The following is a 26,521-nucleotide window of genomic DNA, read 5'->3' as shown; positions in this document are numbered from 1 at the left end:
TGAGTCTTGTCTTGACACGTAGTGTTGCAAGACTTTACAAAGATAGCAAGACATGTTCCTTGCCCCAGAAAGCTCTCTCTGTGACTTAATAATACAAGGATGACAGATGTACAAGACAGCTTCTGGAACGCAGTGCTGACTGCTGTTTAGTGTGGAACTGGGAAATAAGACTTCTTTTCATTCCCTACTGTGCCACACCGAGGAGGAAGGTAGCCGCTCTATGCCTCAGCATCTCCATTTGTAACATGTACAGAGCAACACAGATGCCTCACAGGGTTGTCTTGACACTTAACTAATTTTTAACACCTTTGAAAACCTGAGATGAAAGACGCTATCAAAGTATAAACTATTGCCACTGTTATTTATTTACAAAGGAGTCTTTGGAATTACTTTGGGTACACTCTGATGATCCTTACTCATATCAGGTAGTATTTATGCTTGCAAGTATTGACTAGTATAATTTACTGAAAGTAAGGGTTGTGGAATGGACCCTAAGTCAGTGCAGACTATATTATTGCTGAAGGACAAGGAACAAAACACTATAAAAAGTTGATAAGGAATCTGTCACTATCCAGTGTTTTTCCCATTGGCCAAATCCACATGAAGTCCTTAATCTCTCCCCTTTGTGACTGTTGTGTCAAGAGCCTGCCTTAGTGTATCGGTGAGAAGGAGCAAATCATATCTGACACCATGACAGCAACATCACACTCACTGTGAAAAGGCTGAAGTTATTCAAGTGCTCACAGGACTATTTAAAGAGTTCAAGAATCTTTTCAGTTAGAATTTCTACTTGATCCTTCTGATTTTGAAGGGAAATATTCCTCACACTAGCTGATTATTTAATCTGCGTGGGTAAAAGTGTAGCAGTTTTGAGAAGTCTAGAATGCTCTTGCACCATTAGCAGTAATCAGACATTTTAACAACTGAATTAATATAGAAAAGATCAATTTAATTCAACATGGTATTGAAGTATTTTCACTGACTACACCGTTAATCCAAACATTGACTGGCATCTCGTCACAACTTCCATGAAAAACTTTCATCTAACTGCAAAGAGGCATTAGGAAAAATTTCTCCTTCCTAGTAGAATAATTTTCTTTCTGTTTAAAGAATAAAGATGGTTTTTTGTTTAAAGTCTAAGACTGCAAGTCAGGAGATCTGGATTTGATTCCTCTATTCTTGGCGGTGCTACAAACTTCCTCTGTGATCTCTTTGCACATCACTCAGGCCTAGGGTGACCAGATAGCAAGTGAAAAATATCAGGATGGGATGGGGGTTAGTAGGTGCTTATATAAGAAAAAGCCCCCAAAATCAGGACTGTCTCTATAAAATCAGGACACATACTCAGGCCTAAATTTGCAAGAGGCTCCAGTAATTTGGATGCCTCAGCTGTTGAGTACCCAACTTGAGACACATAGGGACTGGTTTATAGAAGTGATGTGCATTGTAGCACCGACCGAAGTCAGTTGAAATTGTGGGTGCTTGACACCTTTGAAGATCAGGTAGAAGGCATCTCAAGCTGGGCTCTCATTAGCCATGTGCCTGCTTATATATTCTTTAGTCATTTATTTCCGATAAAGTGGTAAACTATTTGATATTTCACTTCTGGATGCTAGTCTATTAATAAGCAAGTCCCATCATGGGTGCAGAAAGTACAGCCTGTAATGGGGCTTATTACCAGTGGCTGTTGAGAAATTGGGGCACTGCATTCAGATAAACAAGAAGACAAATGTACCTTCATCCCAGGTGTATAATTGGTGGCATCTAGAATTGCAACAAACAATGCAGTTTGCTTTCAGCATGACCTTTGAACAATTGACTGCATGAGGTTGTAAAGGCGCCTGTGGGTGGCATAACCACTTCAGGGTCAAGAAATCCAAGTATCTTTGGTAGCTGATTAGATGAACAGTTTGTTCTAGATGGCTAAGTTGTCTCATTGAGACAAATTTATTTGTTTTGATTGTTAGCTTCTTGACATTTGTTTTTCCTCCAGTTATTGTGACAGAGGTAAGAGTCTGGGTTGTTTGGGTGCCTTAACTGTGCATTACTGTACTTCCAAACGTTAGGCTTTCTTTAATTTTAACCTGAATTTCCTCAGTTTCTGAACACTGCTTCTTGGAAACACGTCCATTATCAACACACACTCCCTTCTCAACTCCATCTTCTCAATTTTGCTAACTTCATTTACAAAGAAGTGAAATGCTTAGGACATGCACTGAGAGCCCAAGAAGGCAGAAAGCCAGATACCCTGCAGAGTCTTGGAGCTCCACAGTGTGCTAGGACCAAGGCAAGTTAGAGCTCCACAGGACAGCTGAGAAGACAGGGTGCAAGAAAAGCTGTGGAGCCTAGTTGCTCTGCTTGATTCCTGACTTGCTACCTAACCTTTGTGCTTCAGTTTCACCCCATCTCCCCAGCTTTCATTCATACCTTTGATTCCTGCTCCCCATCAAGCCTCTTAGTCTCTGCAGTTGTTCCAAAGCTCACAAGACCAGCTGCAGATCAGCAGGAACAATGGGCCAATGCAGACTTCACAGGAAGCCAAAACAGGGGCTGCAAATGATGCATGGATTATGGATGTATAGGAGATGATTTAGGAAAGCAAGAGGCGCAAAGGTCCACTAGCTCCAGGGGAAGCCTGTGGACTCTGTCGGGTTGCAGGAACTGATGGAGCCAGGGGAACTCGGAATATCCAGCTGCCTGTGTTGGGATTTGCTTCTGATGGCTGCCACCCCCCTCTTATTCTCTTTATACATGACAGCACATTCTAAATCCAAAGCACCCTTCCCTTGTATGAACAGGATGAAGTAATTTTGTAGCAGTGCTCACTGAAGTCACGAACCCCTGGATTCTACAGCCCTCTCTTGAGCCTCACAAACTTCCCTTTTTGCTCCCGCAAGCCGACATTGTAGTGCAATCATCATGGGAGGGGCGGCCTACTGACTGTTGTGTGTGTGAAACGGTGACCACCTTGCTGCCTGCTCCCTGCTGGTGGTGTGTTTGTGAAGAGTCTGCTGCCAACTCACATGGCACAGCAGAGTGTGAAGATCCTGCTGCTACCAGCCTCCCCCATGCAGGGGAGATGGGGATTCTGTTGCCTCCTTTATGCAGGTGTTGAGATTATGATTTACCATCCCTGCTGGCAGGGAGCCCATGAAGATTGTCACTGGAGAAGTACAGCAGCATCTGTTTCATGCTGCCTTTAAGGGATCCTCATAGGAATTAGATTGCTGGTGGGAACTGCCTCAGATCCAGAGGCCTGGATGTGGCAGTGCCTCTATTTCTTCCCCACCAGCACGACTTAGGGTGGGGAGATTGTTTCCTAAAATCCTCTTAGGATCCAGAAATGCCTTCAGAAGACCCTTGTTTCAGTAGGACTTCATTTCTCTAGGGAAGGGGAGTTATGCGGCTTGCAGGGAATTGGTATTGGCAGGTTATCTTGGTGGCACAGCTGATGTAGCTACTGAAGCCAAAAACAGATCTCTGAGTGGGATGCACCTGGAAATAATATTCTACCCTGTGGTGGCAGGGAAAGGTGAATTGAAGATGCCAGGAGAAGGTACTTTAGTTATGAATACTGGCTACCAGTGGCTGGAGCAGTGTTGAAATATTCTGCATTGTGTGATATGTGGATGAGCTTTGCATTTTCTCTGCAGTTAGTCTTTAAAAGCCTCTGTGGAGAGTTGACTAGGGACTTCTACTTCTCACCTGCAGGTCAGTCACGGTCTCTCTGGGTCATCATAACAAATGGACACACCCTGGATCTTGGTGGAATCAAGATATCCATTTGTTAGTTTTATCAAAGGAATTTCCATAAACTTAGTGAGACTGAGTAGGATAAAATGGCTTCTTCCTATACATTTCTAGAACTTCAATTATGTACAACGCTAGGAAGAGTATAGGAAAAGCATAACAGTGTTGCCAACTCTCATGATTTTATCAGAAATCTCACAATACTGGGCATTTTTCTTAAAGCCCCAGCTTCTGGAATCATGTGATTATGTGAACTCTAAGCTTCATTTACAAATAAAAGTTTCTAGCCCTCATGGTTAGAGAGAAAAGCTTAAAAAAGTGAACCTCAAAGGCCCCCAAATCAGGATGCAAATAAAGAGAACCTCAAAATCATTCTGACAACAAAAATTACTACCAACTGGGGGGACTGAAGCCTGAGCCTGCATGAGCCCCACCACCCCGGGCAGCGGGGGAAGGGGGAGGGAGGGAGGTGTCCAAAGCCAAAGCCCAAGGGCTTCAGCCCCAGGGAGGGGGCCTGTAACCTGAGCCCTGCTACCCAGGGCTGAAGCCCTCTGGCTTTGGCTTCGGCCCTGGGCCGTTGGGCTCATGCTTTGGCCCGGGTGGTGGGGCTCAGGCTCCAGCCCTGGACCCCAGAAAGTGTAAGCCAGCCCTAGTGACCCCATTAAAATGGGGTCATGACCCACTCTGGGGTCCCAACCCACAGTTTGAGAACTACTGTTTTTAAATATTGGGAGTTTTAAATCAGTGTCATGATGACTCAGGATTTTTGAATGCTTGGCGGTGGCAATAGTGACATAAGCAAACATATTTTGTTTGCAATACACAGGACACAGTTTGTTCTAAAATATTAGTTTCAATAAATAAGTTACAACTGGCCAGTCTGTAGCAGGCCCATATGCAGGGGTGCATATGATGGGGTATAAGAAGCTCCCACTGCCCCATCCCCCTGTGCAGCCAACATAACAGGCTGTCACACAAATTGCAGTTGTGCGTTTAGGGAAGAACAGGCACTGCTTCCTCTTTGTGTCACCAGGACGCATGGTGCGCCCAAGGGACAAGAGTGGGGATGAAGCAGTGCCATGGCCACGCCCTCGCCTCTGCACTGGTCCAGAGAGCAGCCTGATTGTACCAGGGAACAAGCTGGACCCTCTTTTAGCAAATCATCTGATACTGGTGATGCACTGTTCCTTAGTCAGCTCTGTGGCTAAATGCCACAGTTTAGTACATCATATTTTAGCCCCATGTTTGAAACCAGAATAAGATTCTTGCTAATAATCTCTACAGAAATCTAGGGCAGAAGTAGCAGCAAAATGACAGCTAGATGGCATTAACCCTAGGTGTTTATCACCACGAATGATATTGAAAGACTACCCCTGGCAATATTCATTATATCTCTTCTTTCATGTTCGTGAAACAATAGTGATCTGGCAATTGCTGCTTTGCTCTCCTTCCTTTCTCCAAAATTACAACTGGACCCAAGCACATTAGTAAATTTAACATCAGCCTGGATGAGGTTAATGTGTACATTGCAGAAGCAGTGCTTGCCAAGGTGAAGGGCTGTGCTGGCAGGCCATCAGGCAGAAACAGGGCTGCACTAGCAGAAATTCTGTTCTTCCCCTATGGTAATTTTGCTGCAGCTACTTCCAAAATGACTGTTGCTGAAGGATGTATTTATGCAGTAGATGAAGTCATAGCAAACAGGGGCATTACAGTAATCATGGACTGCATTATATTACATTTTACAGGGTGCAGGAAGCCATCAGCCACACGGCAGTTGGAATTTTTATGCGTAACACTCTCAGTTTTATAGCCTATTAGACTCATGAGCTCTCCAATGCCCTAGGTTATATTTCTGCAGGAATATTCTCTGTACACTGTACATGCACACCAACTGCCGAGTTTGAAGGTATACCAGAGTGCTTCTGTTTACTCATGTACCTTCTGAACATTAGTGTCCAGCAGGGTTCCCCCCTTACTTCTCTACCATAGGTTCTTGTGGATCAAACTAGTTCTATAAAGAGACCTACGCAAACTTTTTGTGTGGGAAATTTTGATTTTGCCCCCCCAAAAATAAAAAAAATATTGATTTTCTGTTGGGAAAGTTTAAATGAAATATTTCATTTTGGGGGTGGGGTCAGTTCAAACCGAAACATTTTGCCTTGGAGAACCAAAGTGAAATGTTTTGTTCCGGGCCAATTAATCTGTGTCTGCCTGAGCTGCTGCGGTGCCTCATGGAAGTTACAGTTTGGTTGCCTGATGGCCCCTTTAGCCTCTATGGACTGGTATCCCATGATGCACTGCGGTCTTTCTTCAGGCAGGACAGACATTCTGATTTTTCAATCAGCTCTACTATTTTCATTTGTCTCATAAGTCTTTCTATGCCGCATCGGAGCTCTCTGTTAACATTTCCACTTCTAAGTACAGATGCTCGCCTTTCTATATAAAAGTACAGTAGACGTCAATGAAGTGAGACAATTACTACGGAAGAGATTCCAAATGCGTTTCAAGGAAGCTACACACAGATTCATACTTGTGAAGTTGCGCAAATTTACTACCTAAGCACAGAATAATATCCACCTGCTCTCTTACCAGGAACATAATGAAAAGCCTTACATTTTACTTGATTATAACAAGTCAAACCAAACAAACCTTGCCCCAGGCAAGAGGATGAGTAGAATTTTGCAAAGCTGGATAAAATGGCTCACCTAGTCCATTCTGGTGATTTCATGTAAACCTAGTTGCAGTTATTAAGAGGTGTAAAATTAGGTTTGTTAGCACACATTTCCCACTATGCAGGTCTTCACTCCATGACCAATCTAATTCCCTAATTATTCATGGCTGCAAAATTCAGCAATATTGCTTTATAAACACTGTAATGCTTAGGTTAAAAAGAATTCACGAACATTAAAGTGAAAGTATTGTCAGAGCAAGATAACCCCATGAGCCTCTGATAATCAGGACAATCAGTTCATTAACACAATTCTGTCTCCGCTAGCAAGTGCCATTAAAGAACAGTCAGTCTTCTGTCTCTCTAAAGCCACTAATATGCCTAAATACATTTCCTTTCCTATGCAGTTTACATCAAAGGCTTGCTACAATGCAGTTGGCTGCAGTATGAGGACTTCACAAGTTCAAAACATCACCTTTGTCTTTAGGCATTAAACACCAGATCTACACTTTAAGGGAAAAAAGGTTATTATGACAGCGCCCAATAGAAAACGAACCACACTGTGCATTGTATCTCAGTCTAAGTCTCTCTAGCTTCTTAAAAAATGAAGGGAGAATTAAGTAATGAAATAGTAATACAATAAAAAATAATACAAACAGCAGCAGCAGACCTTCAATGAGACTTAGGTTCCTAAGGGCCAGATTTTCAAAGGTATTTAGGCACCTAAAAATGCAGATAGGTGTCTAGTAGGATTTTCCAAAGCACCTAAACAGGGATGGCACCTAGCTCCAACCATAGAATCTGTTTAGGTGCTTATACAATTGAAAATCTAGCCTAAAGGCCCTTTTGAAAGTGGGACTTAGGCTCCTAACTCACTTTGGGGCTTTTGAAAATGTTCTCCTGTCTGTAGGTTTTTAACAGTACTGAAGAAAATAAATTACACTTGTCATAAATATAAAGGGAAGGCTAACCACCTTTAAATCCCTCCTGGCCAGAGGAAAAACCCTTTCACCTTTAAAGGGTAAAGAAGCTAAGATAACCTCGCTGGCACCTGACCAAAATGACCAATGAGGAGACAAGATACTTTCAAAGCTGGAGGGGGGAAGAAACAAAGGTTCTCTCTGTCTGTGTGTTGCTTTTGCCGGGACCAGAGCAGAAATGCAGGTCAGAACTCCTGTAAAGGGCTAATAAGCAATCCAGTTAGATATGCATTAGATTCTGTTTTGTTTAAATGACTGATAAAATAAGTTGTGCTGAATGGAATGTATATTCCTGTTTTTGTGGTTTTTTGTAACTTAAGGTTTTGCCTAGAGGGATTCTCTATGTTTTGAATCTTATTACCCTGTAAGGTATTTACCATCCTGATTTTACACAGGTGATTCTTTTAGTTTTTCTTTAATTAAAATTCTCTTTTAAGAACGTGATTGCTTTTTCATTATTCTTAAGATCCAAGGGTTTGAGTGTTCACCTATGCAAATTGGTGAGGATTTTTATCAAGCCTTCCCAGGAAAGGGAGTGTAGTGCTTGGGGGGATGTTTTGGGGGGGGGAGGATGTTTCCAAGTGGGCACTTCCCTTGTTATTTTTGTTAGACGCTTGGTGGTGGTAGCATAAAGGTTCAAGGACAAAAGGTAAAAAAGTTTGTAGCTTGCGGAAGTTTTAACCTAAGCTGGTAAGAATAAGCTTAGGGGGTCTTTCATGCAGGTCCCCACGTCTGTACCCTAGAGTTCAGAGTGGGGAAGGAACCTTAACAACACTCCTCCCACATGTAAGGAGTTTGAGCCTGCAATCTTTAGATAGGCATCGCTTCCACTGAACTGAATGGCTGTTCGACCTGAGGTAGAGCAGCCTCCTGTTCCAAAATTCAACAGGACTGTGTCATGAGGTCACATGGTGTATGTCGTACGCAAGAAGGTAAGTTTGGTGAATTGGAAAGCTTCATTCTATTGTGGGCTATCGTGTGCTGATGGTGATTGAATTTTTACTGACCCTTAATGAAATGACTGTTTCTCCAGTTATGATTTTGCTTTCTGCTGATGTAGTCTTCACTAATTATAACCAAATTCTGTAGGAAGTCCTGACATTGCTATTGTTTTTCATTTCCTGTCTCTCAAAATATTCACTCTCTATCCTAGAGAAAAGCCCAGACTACAATACATTCTGGGAAAAGATTAAGTATTTAATTGCTCTGATTTTTTTTTTTAAACAGTGCCTTCCAAAAAGCAGACTTCTTTTCTGGTGGAAAATGTTTGACAATAGAACAGATGTGCACAACTGAGGCAACAGCACAAAAAAAAGTAATGGCATGTTGAACTATTTTATTACAAAGAACATATTTTGAAATCTCTCTCCAGAGAGTTGCAAAATATTCAGCTTGGTGAAATAGCTACAAATGGTTATGTGTCAGTGTCTCATCTAATCAGAAAGCCATTTCTTCTTTGCCCTTTTAAATCCATTTCTTGACGCTGGAAACCTGAACATCAAGTTTTTCCAATACATTTTGTACGTATATCAATACTGATAATAAACTATCCAGCACTTTACATCTTTAAAGGGATGTGCATAGGAATTGTCAGTTGGATCAGACCCAAGGTACAGTCCAGTAATCTCTCTCTGACAGTGGCCTGACCAAATGCTTCAGAGGAAAGTATAAGAACCCTGCAAAAGACATATGTGGAGTAATCTACCCCCCACATTAGGTCTCATCCTGATTCCTAATAGCTAGACAGTGACTTAAGCCCGGAAGTATAAGGATTAATATCCCTTCCACAAAATTTGTTATAATTAATTACAACAACTCTGGATATTCTTGATATCCATATAAATGTCCAATCCCTTTTGGAATCTTGTTAAGTTCTTAGCCTCAATGATTTCCCATTGCACAAGAGTTTCACACTCTCATCACATGTTGTGTGAAACAGGATTGAATTTGATCAGTTTTGCATTTCTCACCTTTTAATTTCGTTGACTGTCCCCTCTGGTCCTGACCAACCTAGCCTGTATAAATATTAGTTAAGCCTAAAAACCAATCTGTTAGGTAAATATTATTATCCCCTTTCTATACAAGGGCAAAACTGAGGCAGATATGATATTCAAAAAAGAGCCAGACTTAACCCACTGGAATTCCTGGCTCTGTGCTTAGTCCTTTAGATCAGACTTCCTCTCTATATTTATATGAACTAAGCATGTATTTTATTGTAATCCCTGTTATCTGTCATCAAACTACAAATCTATTTTGAGAGACTCAAATACACAGTATCGAGATTCATAGAACCTACAATGAAACAATGTTTACAACATCACTAAATAACTGCTCAGTTAACTGATGTTTATAAATCTGCAGGCTAGTTTGCTCTGCACTGATCATATTTCACATACTGTGCTTTATGTCCTTACTTTACAGCTTCACCATTCACATATTCCTGTCACACCCCAACCCGTTCCCTGACCCTTATTTCTATTGGCACGTTAAAGAAATTCCAGGCTGCAGTTCCCATTCCTTCTTTAGTGCACCAGAAGAAGCTATAGTGAAACATGAGCTGGAAGAATGCCATGGCTGCTACTCTGAAAACTATTAAAAAGAGACACCTGACTAGAAATATTAAAGTCTCCTGATAAGCAGGCTACTGCACCCGAATTTCATTTGTATGAAGGGGCAGAATTAGAGGTTACAAGTGCCACTCAAAGCAACATATTACAGCAACAAACTGCTAGAAGATTTGGCCGCTATTTCTCATTTAATTACACACAGCACTTCTAGAAATTTACCATAGATGCTATTAAATAGTTTGGACAGCTTTCATCTTTTCATCAGAGAGGCCTTTACTGTACTGCAACAGGAAGACCTCTTTCTGTCATATACAGCATAAGATTTACAAAGTCCCATAGAAAGCCTATTTCATGTTACTCCCATGCTCCAGGCCTAGCCCTGCTCCCCTTGAGTGAACTGCAAACTCTTGCTGATTTCAGTTGCAGCAATGTTAGGCTCATAAATCCCCTTAATGCATACCCACATCACTATACTGCACAATCTTTGGGTAAGAGAGAATAAACAGAGGCAGGGAAATAGGAGGATCTCTATTGACTCCTCATGACACAGGAAACAGCCATATTGAACATGGCATAGCAGAGTTATATCCTCTACTCTTTTTCACTGTTCCAGGGGATATTTAGCTTCTGCTTGGAAACCCATCTGAGATGAGCAGAAAAGCCCTTTACCACAGATTGCAAAATCCTTTTCAATACTTTGCCTTGCAAAACTGCATACTATGAGGTAATGACTGAATATGGTTATTCTTTGCCCAAGATATTCATACTTCTCTTATACCACCTGCCCCAGCTCCCTCAGACAGATTCCCCCCTAGTGCTCATTGATGTGAGCCACCTTCACACCATATTAGACTAGCTAAAGTGCAGAGTATTTCCAATTACAAAGTGATCATTTCTTACCTCTTCATACTTTCCTCTACTTATTTCTACACCGTGTTACTCTTGTGGCAGCAAATTCTCATTTTTAAGATGTCTGCATGTTTCAATATTAAGTAGCAAAGGCTTGTTTTTTAAAAATAAAAACACTGCAAGTACTGGTTTGAGCAACAGGGTGGATCTGACAATCAGAATACATAAGACTGCAAGACAGTTACAAACCAGAAGAATCAGTTTTCTTCTTTTGTTGTGCTATTTCCATTTTTTAAGAGTCATTTTGTGTTTCAAGTATACATTCAATTATTTCTCCATTTCCTTTCATTTTTCTTCAGCTGTTCACACATCCTCATTTACAGCTCTATCAGTCCTCACTATTTATCAAGCTTGCTGATAAAAAAAACACAGTCACAGACACTATTCAACGACATTCCACTGTGCCACAAATGAGAAATGTCAATAGAGGTACTCTATCCTTCTTCTTACATAGCTGCCATTTCATGATCACACATGCACACAGACAGCAGGCAGACAACGATATACATAGATAACAGATGGGTCTATAGTGTTTCAGATTTACCTATAACTGTGTCCTTCCATCAGAACTTTAAGTGTGTTTTGCTTCTGGCACTATGATTAGCAATCCCACAATAAAGACTGTTAAGAAAAATGTTGCTCAACATTAGAGATAGGAAGAACAGAGTCCAAAAAACTTGGGTGCCTCCCTGTAATGCTTCGGGGGGTTACATGTGAACCCCTAGAGATCTTACAAACTGGCAATACTGCCATTGGGACATGTAGTTCTTAATGGCCAGAAAAATTAAATACAAAATGAAGATCCAAACATAGGTGCTGGAACAAGGGGTGCACCAGCTCCCCCTGGCTTGAAGTGGTTTCCATCATATACAGGGTTTACAGTTTGGTTCAATGACTCTCAGCACCCCCACTATATATATTGTTCCAGCACCCCTGTATCCTAATGAAAAGAAGGATATGTACATCTAACATAGCAAAGACACAAACTGAGTCTGAAATAAAAGGACAGATAGACACTGTATGAATTTTCTAAAAGGATTTCAGGGTTTTTTAAATTGCACATAATCTGTTTCTGAAGTGAAATTCATATTTGCATTTAATTTTTCTCTCCAGGCTGTCCAGGTCATTCCTAGTGTGGGAATATGGGCAAAGGGGAAATAATTCCACAGAGGAGGATTTCTGCTCTCCCTCTTCTTACTTTATTTTGTTAGTTACGATGCCAGTGTTGACAGTTAAGAAAAAGTTGTGACTAGTATTTAAATTGTCTGGTTCTTGGGCCTCAATTCTGCATCTGTTCCATACATAGAGAACTCTCACTGAGTTCAGTGGGAGTCCTGGGCACAGCATGACTGAAGGATTAGAGGCTGCAATGATGGGTGCCAATACAGGAATCTAGATAGACAGCTCAGGCATCTACTAGGGTGAAAACATATGACTTGATGCATACTGCTTTTGAGCAGCTCAGCCCTCCAGTGTTTCTAACCCAGTCCATTTTATTACTCTCTGGCCTGCTTTTATGCAGAATATATTCTTGCTAGTGATACTCAACAAATGTTTTAGAGTGAGTCTAATTACAGGGATTTAAGGGGGTTATTCCTTCTCTCTCATTTCACAGTCTTACCTTGTATGCGGCTTGTCTCATAAACTGCTTTGCGGGCTGTTTCCAAATAGCAGGCACTGTAATGACCCATCTTACCTCAGAGTTTTCAAACTCTGAGCCAGCTTGATCACTGAGCTCCTAAACCAAATGAAAACACAGAGACAGATGTAAGATTGACACCAGCTGTTTTACAAGTATATATAGTTTTCAGCTGGCTTTGGCGAAGGTAACTTCCCCTTTTCATAATTTTTTTAATGTTATGTCTACATTACAATCAGAATGTTTAAATCACTAGCCGGCATTTCAAGAATGCTCACAATACCAACAGTGGGGTATATAACCAACAGTTACAGCATGCCTTCTCCCAGAGGCCCATGGAAAGGTTTCTTAACATGGAGCAGGAAGAGTTAGTTTTTCCAATGAGGAGTTCAGGTTTTGCTGAACATAATAGCATATTCATGTATGTCCATGGTAAAAATCTGGTCTCTGCAGACACTTTAAAGAATTCACACTTTCACCCTAATTAATGTCCCGCAAATTATCTGCTGTAGCACTGACAAACCTTGTATTTTACAATCTGAATTTGTCAATGGCTGCTTTATACACTGACCATATTTAGATCAATCCATTTTTTAAAGACAAAGTCAAAATATAATTTCCTCTTACTAAGAATCTGAAAACATTTGACTGTTGATGGCTTGAAAATTTTTTACTTTTGAGCAAACGTTTAATGGTAGCATTTTTTTTTCTTTTTTTTAAAAAGAGCTTGTAGTCCACTGCCGATTAGGTAACATTTGGGACATGTTTCGGGAAAGGTTCCAAGTAAAATGTCATTATTATAGGGCCTATTTAAATCTCCATCCAAAAAGGGTAAACAACAACCTGCTTTAGAATGTAAAACATTTTTCTACACGCAATTCCCCAAGGCGTTGTGTTTGCTTAGCTACAATACAATTCAAAACTTGTGGCGGGAAATCAGAGATCTTATATCACCAGAACACTCTGTTTGATCAATTATTATACACACAAAGTAATGGTCCATTGATACTGCTTATTTTATTTTACACATATACACAGAACATCATATCACAGAACTCTGCTTATTTACAGCAGTTCAGGTCCAGAGGATGCAACGGAGCAAAACTGTACGTGTCACTGTGCAGCTGTGCCCCAGAATATGCACATTTGCCTTGGAATTTCCCCAAGCTGTGTATGATGTCAGCTCTGTGACTCATTAACATTCGAGTGTGGCGGCAAAGCAAAGCAAAGCAAAGCAAAGCAAAGTAGCTGGAGTCCAAAATATGGCTTTGAAAATGTAGCGGTAGACTGGTGTCTTCTCTCACAGCAGCCATAAAGAAGAGAGATAACAATCAAAGAGAATAAATGAATCCCATTCAAAGAAAGAAGCAGGTTAACTATCTAACAATGAGGTTGTTTAAGTGATACTTGCCTGAATTGAGCTTTAGGGACAAATTCTTCCCTAGAAATCCCTAGACAGATTGCACTGGTGTATGTGAGTCCAGAATTCAGCTCTTAATTCATGATCCTGAGTTGTACCACTCAAGCTGTGTGTATACGGTTCCCCTAGGGACAGCAAACCTGGTAACTTCTGTGACAGGCTGGATACAGTGAATATAAATCTCCCCACTGTATTTTCCACTGAATGCATCCGATGAAGTGAGCTGTAGCTCACGAAAGCTTATGCTCAAATAAATTGGTTAGTCTCTAAGGTGCCACAAGTACTCCTTTTCAGTAGCATGAATTGTTTACCTAAGAAATGTCTTTTGTAGGACAATACATGCCATACAGCTCCTCACCATCAGCTGGGAAGCACGTTACAGGAAGTGTGAAGTGTTGCAGTTTTTCAATATGTGTTAGGGGAGAATACAATTCCATTCTCTCTAATTTGTGAGGCTCATGTTAGGAATTTTGTTTTCTTTATTGCAAAGAAACCAGACCACTTTCATCTCTCTTATGTATAAACATCAGCCATGTTATTAGAAAAAACAAAAACATAAAGGGTGGGCACTTACATTTGAAGTAGAAGTGAGGCAGGGGAGGCAAGACACGAGAATAAGCTATAACAGATGTTGCATATACTGTATCTCCCTAATGCTGGTGAGATTTTTTTATACACAAACATTCTCTATAAGGGACAAAAAACAACATCTGCTCTCTGTTCACAACTGGGTGAAGTCTGCCCGATGTAGAGAACTTGAACAAAGTCAAGGTATCACATATGCCCCCAAAATAGGGGACTTGAGCATCTGTATAGGGCCCTAAGAAGTTAGAGTACAATCTGCTAGACAGGAGAGAACCTTTAAATGAGTACAGAATATGGAATGCCCCAGCATGAGGAGAATCACAATGAATGGAGCCAAAAGAGGCTCTCAGATGTATTACTTCTAGAGAGTTACACATACAGATAATGCCAAGCACTGAGTTTCCGGTATTCAGATTTTTAATCACATTTTGTTCAAGCAAATGCCAAATACAAGAAGATTTTCCTTGACGAGAAAATAATAGGTTTAAAAGCATCATTCCATTGAGAGAACATTCAGTCTCTGCATCACAGTGATACCAAGACATCCTCTTGCTCTTTCTGTAAGGAAGGAAATCACTTAAGGCTATCCAGGACCCTTCACAGTCCCCGACTTTCCTGGATTTCCTACAGCTGCCCCACTTTGTTTACATCAAACACTGCTGGCGGCTGAAGCTTGGCACGGTTAAAATTGTTGGGGCAGCATTTGTGCTAGTTATAAATATAGAGCTGAATAAAGGAAGTATTTTCCCTACCTTTAATGCCTGTTCCTTAAAGAACTGCAGGGCGTAAGCAAATATTTCAAGTGCTTTGACTTTTTTCCCGTTTGCAGCTGTCAGATCTGTTTCCATGGTGAGATTCTGAAGGAAGAAAATAAGAGGTAAATGTTAAATTCATATCCCATTGCTTGAGGGAAGGGAATTCTTCCTTGCTGGGACCCACCAGCTTAGGAAAAACTGATGTACATTGTTTGGGTTTTTTTTTCTAGTTTTCTTTTGGAGAGGATCTAACCAACCATGGAGATTTCCTGGATTGTGATATTTTGTTGTTTGTTACAGGCCAGGTTTTTTGTACCCATCAGTTGTGGCAACAAATAGTTGTAGGCAGAGCTTGTAATGCGGATATTTAAGTATCTCATTTGCATAAATTGCACCTGCAATTAAATGAAGCCATGAAACTGCATGCAAAAAATGAAGCCCAAGGTAAAGGTTAAAAAATCATATATTTTGAATTCCTACCAAGATGTGAAACTAGAAAAGAAAGTATTGACCAACCCCCAGAACTCTAGAATGGTTATTTTAAGATGTAAAGTCAGAGTATAATAATTGGGAGTACAGTCGAATAATAACATGACTTCCTTTTGGAATATATCACCAAGTATTAAGGGTGAATTCACTCCCATACAGAGGGTCACCCTTACAGCTATGTAGCTCTTAAGTTGCTCTTACGCCTTCAGAATAGGGTGTAAGCGGTACATAGGCCTTAGATAGGCTCTCTGCTCAGGAGTGAATTTCACTCAAAAAGAGCAGACAGGACAGGATAGTCCAGGAGAGGAAACTGCCAAGGTTTAGAATGGCATTCATTAAAATGTTGAAGAATGTTTGTGGCTGGGAGAGGGAAGCAAAATAAAGCAGTAGGCATTACGTTGTAAGTTTCACTTAATAAACAAATCCTTTTTTTCCTACAAGTACTAATGCTGGTGCTCCATGCCTGGCTCATCATTTGTAAAGAAATCTGGCATGGCCAATATGAAAATATGTTTAGTTACCAATACAAACCATCGAAGCAGAGCTCAGTTATTACTTACACCAGTGGTGTGTAGCTTCATCTTAAACTTTTCAAAATATAACCAGTGCTTGGATTCATTGGGATCCAGGTCATGGTAGAAATCTCTTGCTGCATAACCGAAGCTATGAAACTTTCTTTCTGGTGTTAAGAGGATACTAGTTGGAGTCTTCTGATTGGATATACCAGGATCTCCACCTTCCCATCGCCTAGGAAAAAGATGAACCAGCTTCAAACTAGTGATAATTAACATTCATAATGAAAAGGAGGACTTGTGGCACCTTAGAGACTAACCAATTTATTTGAGCATAAGCTTTCGTGAGCTACAGCTCACTTCATGCTTATTAATGCATTGTGTAAGCAAGCTGGATCTGGCAATGGGTTACACAGAAGAATTTCACATGAGCAGACTTGGATTTGAATTCTCTTTAGGCCAAAAGTGAATGTTTATTCACAGCCAAGAAAACTTTGTTCCAGACTTTTAACAGTCTTCACACATGGTCATGAAATTTTCAACAGTATGGTTATATCCTTCCCTTTATGAGTATATAACTCCCATAGTGTGAGCTACACAGGAATAACAAGGGGACAACAGTATCAAGATAATTGAAAATCAATAAAATAATGAACAAATGAAATATATATTATATACAACAAACCCCACTTTAAAAGAACATTAAGACTGCAAAGCCAAGCACTCAAAAGTTAGGAAATGCAAAAGTTGTTGCCCATACAACCTTAAATCAGCCCCCTTGTCAATATGCATTGTAATATAGCCTTTAAATACATGATCATTTACACCATTTCCACAAGACCCCATCAAGGAAATCCCATCCAGTCAAATGTCACCATGGAGAATTGGATTCTATCCCTGCCTCTAGAGTTCTTTTGTGATGCTGGACAAGTCAATTAAAACAAACTTTTCACAGCTGGTCACTGATTGTGTGTTCCTCATTTTCTGGGTACCTTGTTTGAAACTTTAGGGGGCATATTTACAGCAGTGCTGAGCACTCACAGCTGTGATTGAAGTTAATGGGAGCCATGTTTTAACAGAATGTGCTACAAAAATGCTAAATATTCTCAAAAATAACACCGTAGGCATCTCAATTTGGGCATCCAAAACGAGTGTAAACAATGTTAGCCTTCCTCTCTGTGCCTCAGTTCCCCATCTGCAAAATGAGCATATTAATAAATCCTTACCTCCCAGGGGGTTGTGAAGATAAATTCATTAATTTTTGTGAAGCATCCACATATCATGGTGAGAACACCACAGAAAAGCCCATGAGTAAGGTTAAGATTCTGTCACGGGTATTTTTAGTAAAAGTCAGGGATAGGTTGCGGGCAATAAACAAAAATTCATGGAAGCCCACGACCTGTCTCTGACTTTTACTAAAAATACTCTGGGGCGGTTGTGAAAGCACTGCCAGGGGCTGACCTGTCAGCTGTCCCAGCCCCACTGCTGCTCCTGCTGCAGGGGCTGACCCAACCCCAGCCAGTGCTTCTGCCCTGGGGCCACTGCTCCAGCACCTCTGGGGCTGATTGCCAGCCAGCTGCTGCGGCAGCTTCAGGGGTACTGACCCAATCCCAACTGCTGTTCCAGCGGCTCCAGGACTGAGAGCTGCTCCAGGCCTACCCCAAGGAAGTCATAGAGGTCCCAGAAAGTCACGGAATCTGTGACCTCCGTGACAGAATCGTACCCTTACCCATAAGGAAATTAATAGTTTTATATTCGGTACAGTGGATGGTGTGTGTGAAAAATAAAGTATGAGGCCACAAACTGACCGAAGAGGATAAATAGATATATTGAATAACTACCTATATATATGAGTAGTGTATATCCTGTGCACTGAATGAAGCAGGGAACCTGTGGGTAAACAGTATGTGATCATGTAATAAAAGACTGCATCATAATTAGAGCTGGTTGAAAAATAAGATATTTTCCCCTGTGGACAATTTTGATCTTTTTAGGGGGTAGGAGGGAAGCAAGCAGCTGTGGAGCCTCACAAGAGTTGTATTTTCAGGTGCCTTGGCTCCCTGGCCAAGCTATGTTCCCTCAGGATGCACCGCAGTGTCCCCTCTTGCAGATCTGCCATGATGCATCATGGGAGTCTCTGAACATGGTGCATTGTCAGAGATGTAGTCTAGCTGGGGAACACAGCTGATAGGGGAAACTGGAGGCATAAGACACCCAAACAACTCCCCTGAGGCACTGCGATGACCATTCCAAACTGAGTATTTCTGGTTGTGAGAAGAAATATTTTAGATTTCGTTTAGCTAAACACTCAATTTTCAGTCAAAAAACAGTTTAAGTGGAAAATTTTCAAGCAGTCATAATCATAACGCATACACACAAGGAGTCCAATTTGAGCTTGCACAAGCAACCTTATTTCTGGCATTTCCTAATTTTTGAGTGCATGACTTTGTGACCATAATGTTGGTTTTTTCTGTGTAATTTTATGGTTATGTAAAGAAAGCCTCTCCCTTTCAGAAGAATCAGCAGTACTGTGTGTCAATGCTATGCATACAGGGACTGCAAACACTTCTGACTAAACCTCTCTTCTACAATTGTCTCTCTGCCTTTCTTCTTCTCCTCATCCATCAAGCACCAGACTAGACTGTCTGACCAGACTGGTCAGCTTTAGGGAACATTGAGAGCACAAGAGAGACAGTTTCCTTGCTCTCAGTTCCTGTGCCTGGCACTACATCAGCCCCCAGCAACTTAGAGGAAAAGTTAAAGGGAAGTCCTGTTCAGCCCCTGCAGGCCCAGGATGAAGCATGTGCATCTGCTTTATGGGGAAGCAATACAGGTGCAATCCAGTCACACACAGGGGCTATGAGGGGACTGTAGATAGAATCTTTGGAGAATTTAGCTACTGAATTCTAAGCCATCTCTACTGAGCAAGTGTAAACCAAGACTTTTCAGAATCTTATAATTAGCCAAATTTGGGCAAATTTTCAGGGGGACAGAAAAAGGCACATCCCTGACACCAAGGCTTTCCCTGCTGCGAATTTTCAAGTCCCAGTTCCAAAGCATGGGGACACTAGAGATTTCAACCAAAAAGTTGTAAATTTCTTTTAACATGGCAAAACAACATATTTTCCCTCAATCTCATCCTCTGAGGCAGCTGAACTATTTTTGCTGGATTGGGCTAAAATCCAGCTTGAGGCAGACATGATATGGAAAATTTCAGCCTGAACAGTTAGCATTTGGCAAAGTTATAAGCCACTGGGAACAGGGTCTTATAACAGGAGTTTTGGGCAATGTTAACTACAGGCCGAGCTACTTCCTCTGCATATAAGATAGCATATTAAATTTAGCATGCTTTGTTTTACCTATTGTATATATTTTATACGAGTTGCAAATGAACAGAAAAGATTTTTCAACCAAAATGTTGCAGTCCCACACATCAGATATAAATCCAGGGAAGCAGAACGGTATCATTTGGAGAAGGAATCCTCAATGATTCATGCTGAGTAATTTCCGGAAAGTTCCATTAATAGAAAATGTACTCAGGAGCTAGATAATGATGGCCCTGTTTATTTTCTTTATGGACAGGTGGATTATGCCTTTTTCTAGACTGAATGCACTTAAGCTGCAGCTAAACCTGGCAGCCCAACACGTCACTCCATTACCGCTGAGATTTCCAAAGTCACCTAGGTGATTTAAATGCCCAATTCCCAATTACTTCTAATGGAAATCTGGCCTCCAAATCCCTCAGGCAGCTTTAAAAATCTCAATGTACACCTCTGCTCAGACATACAAGCCGCAATAAATAAATATAATGGGAAGTTTGACTTTAGTTTTGAAATAATACAGGCCTTTAAAAAGACTCGTATGGCATCTATTCTCTTCTAGAGAAGGGAAGCTGTGGTCCTGGGGACTGAGTTAGGTTACCTGTGTTCTACCCATGATTCTGCCACTGACTCACAGAGGAAATTTCTGGCTCTGTGGAAGCTTATAATGGGAGCTTGCCATTAACTTCAATGGTGTGAGGATTTCAACCCCTTTAGGCACATCACTTATCCTCTTTGCATCTAAATTAGCCCGTCTGCAAAGTGAGGGTAATAATGCTCACCTTCCTTTATATAACATACCTTGAGATGCATGTATGAAAAGCACAATATAAATGCAAAGTAATAGTATTCTACCTCCATGTATGAAATGTCCCTTGACATCAGGGGAGCTGGAGAGGGGCTAGGGATCGGTCCATGCAGACCTCATTGCAGGATCTTTGCTTTAGTTTAGACATAACAGGCCAGATCCTCAGCAGGCTAAACTGGCGTAGCTCCATTGACGATAGCAGAGCCAGTTTTCAGAAGCAGAGGATCTGTCCCTACTTTACAAGGGGCAACGAGAGACAAAGGGAGGGTTGGTAGGAAGAGGGAGAACAATGGTTACTGTTAAGATCACATGATTGCTTTTTCTCTACACATGCATCGGGCTGACAAAGATGCAGTTAAGGGAGTGATCCTGGCAGTGAGGGGGGGAGTGGATCTAGAGCAGAAACTTAATCAAAGAAACAAGATTCTTGACAGCAGAAGTAGTACACTGGCAACACTGAGGCAAGAGGACATTCTCTTCTCCTCCATGTGTGGAATTCCCATGGGCATCAATGGAAGTAGTTCCATGTGTGGACCCAGGGGAGATCATGCACCTAACATTTGTTTTGAAATTGCATCCATTTTCCTATGAATTTGTGTCTCCCCCCATAAAATACTTAGACAAATTCAAGTATCTGTTATTTAAGCATCAGCCTAAATATTTAGAGCTTTGTGTAAATCACTATCAGTCGATAGGTATTCTTCAGAATATGCAAGATATTTCTTCCTAACCCATGACATGGATTACGGTAAGGACCTTACAAATATCTTGACAGAAACGCTGAGGAGTTAATGGGACTTTACAGACATGAAGTACTGTAACTGGTAAAACCAAAACTAAAACTATGCAATCAAGGTAAATTAGATACTGATCTAGCAAAGAACTTAAGCACATGCTGAATTCGAAGCACTGAAGTCAATGGGACTACTTACATACTTAAAATTAAGCACATGATTTAAGTGCTTTGCTGGATCAGTTCCTAGAAGTTTTTCTTTGTTTGCAAGTACTGGCACTTACAACAAATAACAACTGGAGTCAAAATGATCATCTTGGTTTGCCTGCAGATTATATTTCCCATGCATATAGCATGCTACAATGCTGCTGAGATCCAGTAGCCTAGTAATCTATATCACTGAAACCTTGTAGTCTGCTCTTGTACCAAAGGAGGAATTTGTAGTTGAAAATCAAAACGATACTACTTTGAGACGTTTTACAGAAAAGCAGCTTTGTTAGAAGGTAGCCAGAAATCCAAGTGTCTGGAAAGGATCAATGTTAGGCAGAGAACCAAGATTTCTTAGCAAGGAAAGACGACAATGTATCACTGGTGTGCTACATTTTAATGTAAACATTCTCAAGAATGTTGGAAGTTCAGTTGGAAGTGACATTTCCTGTGCTCAAATATTTATAAATTATATTACATGTAACCCTAATTATGTAAATATTTTGAGCTTCTTAATGCCCTCTGAACTACTGGTTGTCAAACTTCTTAACCTTTTAAAATTATGTTTTTTCACTGAACTTCATAATTTCATAAACACGTTATAGCTGGAACAGGATCATGAAACACTTTCCCCCAAATTCTTTATAGTAATTAAGAGACAATGAAAATAGAAATCTATAGTTGTGTGTTACTGCCAAGAGCATATTTCATGCACTTTCTGAACACAACTTCAAGGGTAAAAGCATGTAAGAGTCAGTAATTTTTGTAATTGTTCTTGTTATTAAGACGCTAGTTATGCCACACTGGAAATGTGGGTACCACATTTATTTTCCTTCAAATTTTGTCCTTCCAATTCGGTAAACTTTAAAAAAAAATTCTTTCTAGCTTGAAAGAAGCATGGCTTCTTCCTTTACTCCTTGTTTTGCACTAGCATCTAAAATAATGTCTACACATATCCAAGTCACCATAACAGCATGTTGTTCCCTTTGTTGGCATTGGTTTTGTCTAGGTTCTATACCAAATAATTTCTCAGCAAGTGAGTGGTAAAGTGATATTTAAGATTTGGAGAGTATTTTCCATCAATTGTACTGCAACTACTTTTTGATTGTCTAACCCTGCAATAACATCTGCACTGGCAGACCTCTGCAGCTGTATGAAGCCCTATGCTTTTAACTGGGCTCTGCACAAGTACAGGGTGTGGATCCAAATACAGGTTGAGTACTTAAGATACTACAGGTCAAATGTTGGGTCTAAAAGTTTGGATGGTGTCACTACCTAAAATTTCCACAGTATGTTACAGGCTTAGTTTAAGATGTTAAGCAGTGGTGGGCCAGAGGCACCACTGTGCTACGGCTTTGTAAGAATGGCCTTGTCAATAGCACAGTTTGGGATCACTAAAGTACAATCTCAGAAATGCCGTTTCTTCCAGTATTTCATCCAGATCCCCTATTTTAACAATTAAAATCAAGAATTTAATTTTTCATTTAAAAACTAATTTACTGTCAAAAATGGATATGCAAACTTACTATAAATATGGGTCCAATTCTGCCTCCCATACATCTCTGTGGTGCTTGGTATCTACCTGTCTCCAACTGGTAGCACCAAGTACCTTTTCATGAATTGCATTGTGGGTTTCTTGAAGGACCCTTGATGAATGGGGCAGAAAGGCTTTTTATAAACTGACCACAGACGTTGACTGCACAATCAGGACTGTCCACAGATAGTTTCTCTGCTTACAAGTATTACAGCATGTCTCATTTGGTTAGTAGCACTGTAGTCCTTTTTACTCCAATTTTCAGACTTCCAGAAGGATGAATAGTAATTTGCCTCATGACAAAAGTGATTGCTACAGTTAATATTTTCATACACTCAACTTTCCAAACCATTCACCTTTTGGGCTGAAATTTCCCATAATTTGTTCTCTACACAAGGGTACAATTTATCTTTTCTTTTCTTTAAAGAAAGATATTTTTAGTAAGACTGAAGTCAATTTTGAATTATGGGAAATGAAAAAAGAAAACACAAAACTTTTCCTAAGGAACTCATTTTCCAGTGCTCTTTTCCTTTTGTGTATCCATCACAGTAGTCTTTATATTTTGATCACATTACTAGATGCATACATATCAAATTCGCAGGGGTAAAAGCTGTATTGCATTATATTATTTGAGAAACAATATGTAATCACATAACTAACAGGTATTTTGTATGCATACATGCATATAAGCGGTAGAGTTAAGCTTCACTTTTACATTTTCTGACTTTTGAGTGCTTAACAACCTTAACATAACATTACCACAGGTTTATGCACCCCTCCCAAAGTAACAAATTTAAATGGTCCAAATCTTCAAACACTGGCCTCTGTTTTTGAACCAACAATTTGTGGGTGTAAATAACTGCAGTCAAAAAAATGTTGTGTACACAACTATATGCAGGAATAATTTAGGTAACGTACCTTAGACAGCTACATTACTTGACTTACGGATGCACCATTAGCTTGAGAAGACCAGATCCCCTTTGCCCTGCTCCAGATGGAAAGCTGCCATAACAGGGGAAGAGGGAGTCCAGGGATACTGGGGAATCCCTGGCATAGCTAGCTTTATGCCGTTTGCCTCCTTGCACCTTCGGCAGAAGGGGCATCTTAAGGTGTGTCTTATTTTTCTAGACTTTCCCCACTTTTAAGTAAGTTGTGGTGTTCAGTGGTCACTGTAACTGGGTTGATTCCTTGCTGTTGATCACAGAGGGTCACAGCCACTCTACTTCCCTGGTGGAACCTTCTCTCTCTCTGTTCACTACCTCCTACTGAGATGCTAGGAGAGGTAAACTTTCCCCTTTAAATGAATATGCACAACTTTCTCCTACTAATTTCAGTTAGGGTCCACCTACTGCTCAGAACTGCAAACTGCACCATTTCTTAAAATTTAATTAGAGCATCATAAAGCAATGGTATTTCAGCCTAAATGCTTCTCTTCAGTTTGAAAATATTTAAGGACACCCATAGCAATAACCATCATTGTTCTTAGCTCTCTTAACCCCCTCTCCCCCATATCATTCTGCAATGTGGAGAGATGAGGGGTAAAATTTTCAAAAGAGCCTAGTGACCAGATCTTCAAATGCATCCAGCTGAGCATTTTTGCAAATCTGGCCTCTTAATTTAGATGCCTAATTGGGAGCTGAGCATTTCAGAAAATCTGTCTCCAACTGTGGGTGCTGAACACCTTGGAAAATCTGGTCCTAAGTGACTTAGGATCCTAAGTCACATTTTCAAAAGTGACAAGCTCCTAGGTATCTCGGTCTATTTTGAAAATGGGAATTAGGGACCTCGGAAATTTTTATCCAAGGTTTCTAAATAATAAGATGTGCAAATATGCCAGCTTGTACCTGCCAAATTCTGTATGATATGAGGCAAAAGGACAAGGGCCTTGCACCCACCCCATGTGCAGTGATTTCTCTATTAGGCACTTTTGGAACTACCATTATCCCAAAGTGCCTAATAGAGAAATTACTGTACATGGATAACAAAGTCACGACCGCCACAGTTATAACTGCTCCCTGAATGCTTCTGTATACTTTGCCAGCAGACTCCTCCTTTAATTCACACCATTTTATAAACCTGAGCAATAAGACTCACAGAGAACATGTTTATGTTTATTATTAAAGCAATTAAAATAAGATAGGGACATAGGAGAAATTTACACCATGAAAGGGGGTTTTCGCATTGGTGGCTGTATACAAATCCAGTCATTCCAAACCCATGCTGACCTCAGATGTAGCAACTGCAGATAATATACACTGTCACCATCAGGAGCTCAATGCTGCAATGCAGCCCTTACCTCATTACATGAATACATTCTGGCTCCTTGGTGAAGCTGTAGGCGTAGCCACTGGATGTCGTGCCAAAATCAATAGCCACAACAACAAGGAATGACTGCTCTACAGCGTCATTTGTATCAGAGTCCTTCTGTTAAAATAACAGAAACAGAACAGATTTTGAGTCACTGTTTAGAGAAGGAATTGTAATCTGTCCTACTTTTCAGTGGCTCTGAACTGCAGCAAAGCATTCATCTGTCTCCTGCAGAAAGGTGCGGTCCCCCAGAACCATATCAGTAGTCTATATCCCTTAATGGGCACGGAAGTGCAATGTACAACCAAACTAACAGTTAATTCTGGTACCTTTCACACAAATCCAAATGAATCAGAAATCCTTTCATGTTCACTTCCAGTAACAGCTGAGACCTACACGGCTAGCTACCAAACTTTTAGAAATGTATTAGCTGAAAAACATGTTATACCTCTGTGTATCATATATGGAATACATGATAGTTATACCATACATGGAATACATAGTAAATTATAAAAGGTATATAAGCACAAGTAAGACTGCTCAGAAATGGTGAAGCCAGCAGGAAGGTGTGCCGGCCAACCCAATACGTGCCAGTAAAGCTTTATACCGCACCACAGCATCATATATTGCTGCATCTTTTTTGGAAAACCTATTCTGGAAACATTCTAGAGATTGTATTAGGACTAATTCTAATATCCTGCTGCCTATCCTTCTTCCTGTAAATCCATGGGCCTTAGTTACAATCAGTTTAGTTTGACAGGACTCAGAGGAGAGAAAATTTTAAACTAATGAATTGAAAACATCTCTAAAAATGTCTTTAAATTGCTGAGGGTCCCACAGGAAAACCAAGATTCTCCCCTTTTCTCTGGCATACAGCCCCCATTCCTAGCTTTGTGCACTCATGAAATATCAGGCCTTTAACTAGTTATTGACATGAAGCTGAATATTGCTTGTTCCGGGCCCTGGACCACTGTCGTTTTGTAGGAAATAGGAAGAAATATTTGTGTGGCGGTTTGATATTTTTTTAAAGAAAAAGGCATCTATTTGAAGCTGCTCAGGGAGCTGGACTGATGGAATAAATCCTGGCAGAAACAGATTAATGAACAGAGTATAAGCGAGGTCTATGATAAAATTTTACTCATTGTATGTTTCTACCCTTTATCACATAGTTCTACCATTTGGCCATGGATTTTGCCACCATGGATATGGAAGTATACTGTATTGTATACAAAATGCAAAACTTAATTCAACCTTAACTATGAAATTCACACCTTGCACTTATTAGTGCCTTCCTTTGAAGGGTGTCAAAACAGTTTATAGACACAGCTTATGTTTTTA

At 40.5% G+C, this 26,521-nt stretch overlaps 1 protein-coding gene across 1 annotated transcript in view; it reads right to left on the bottom strand.

The window, feature by feature from the left end:
* HSPA12A (heat shock protein family A (Hsp70) member 12A) overlaps positions 1-26,521 on the bottom strand; it is an 82,517-nt gene that overhangs the window by 25,569 nt on the left and 30,427 nt on the right. Inside the window, exons 3-6 of the mRNA XM_077822866.1 lie at positions 25,173-25,300; positions 16,323-16,509; positions 15,271-15,375; positions 12,496-12,612 (exon numbers count right to left, since the gene is read on the bottom strand). Coding sequence (XP_077678992.1) covers positions 12,496-12,612; positions 15,271-15,375; positions 16,323-16,509; positions 25,173-25,300 — 537 coding nt within the window. The remainder of the gene's footprint in view (positions 1-12,495; positions 12,613-15,270; positions 15,376-16,322; positions 16,510-25,172; positions 25,301-26,521) is intronic.

This window comes from Eretmochelys imbricata, chromosome 7 (genome assembly GCF_965152235.1).
Source record: "Eretmochelys imbricata isolate rEreImb1 chromosome 7, rEreImb1.hap1, whole genome shotgun sequence".
Taxonomy (NCBI): Eukaryota; Metazoa; Chordata; order Testudines; family Cheloniidae; genus Eretmochelys; species Eretmochelys imbricata.
This window is presented reverse-complemented; position numbering and strand designations above follow the sequence as displayed.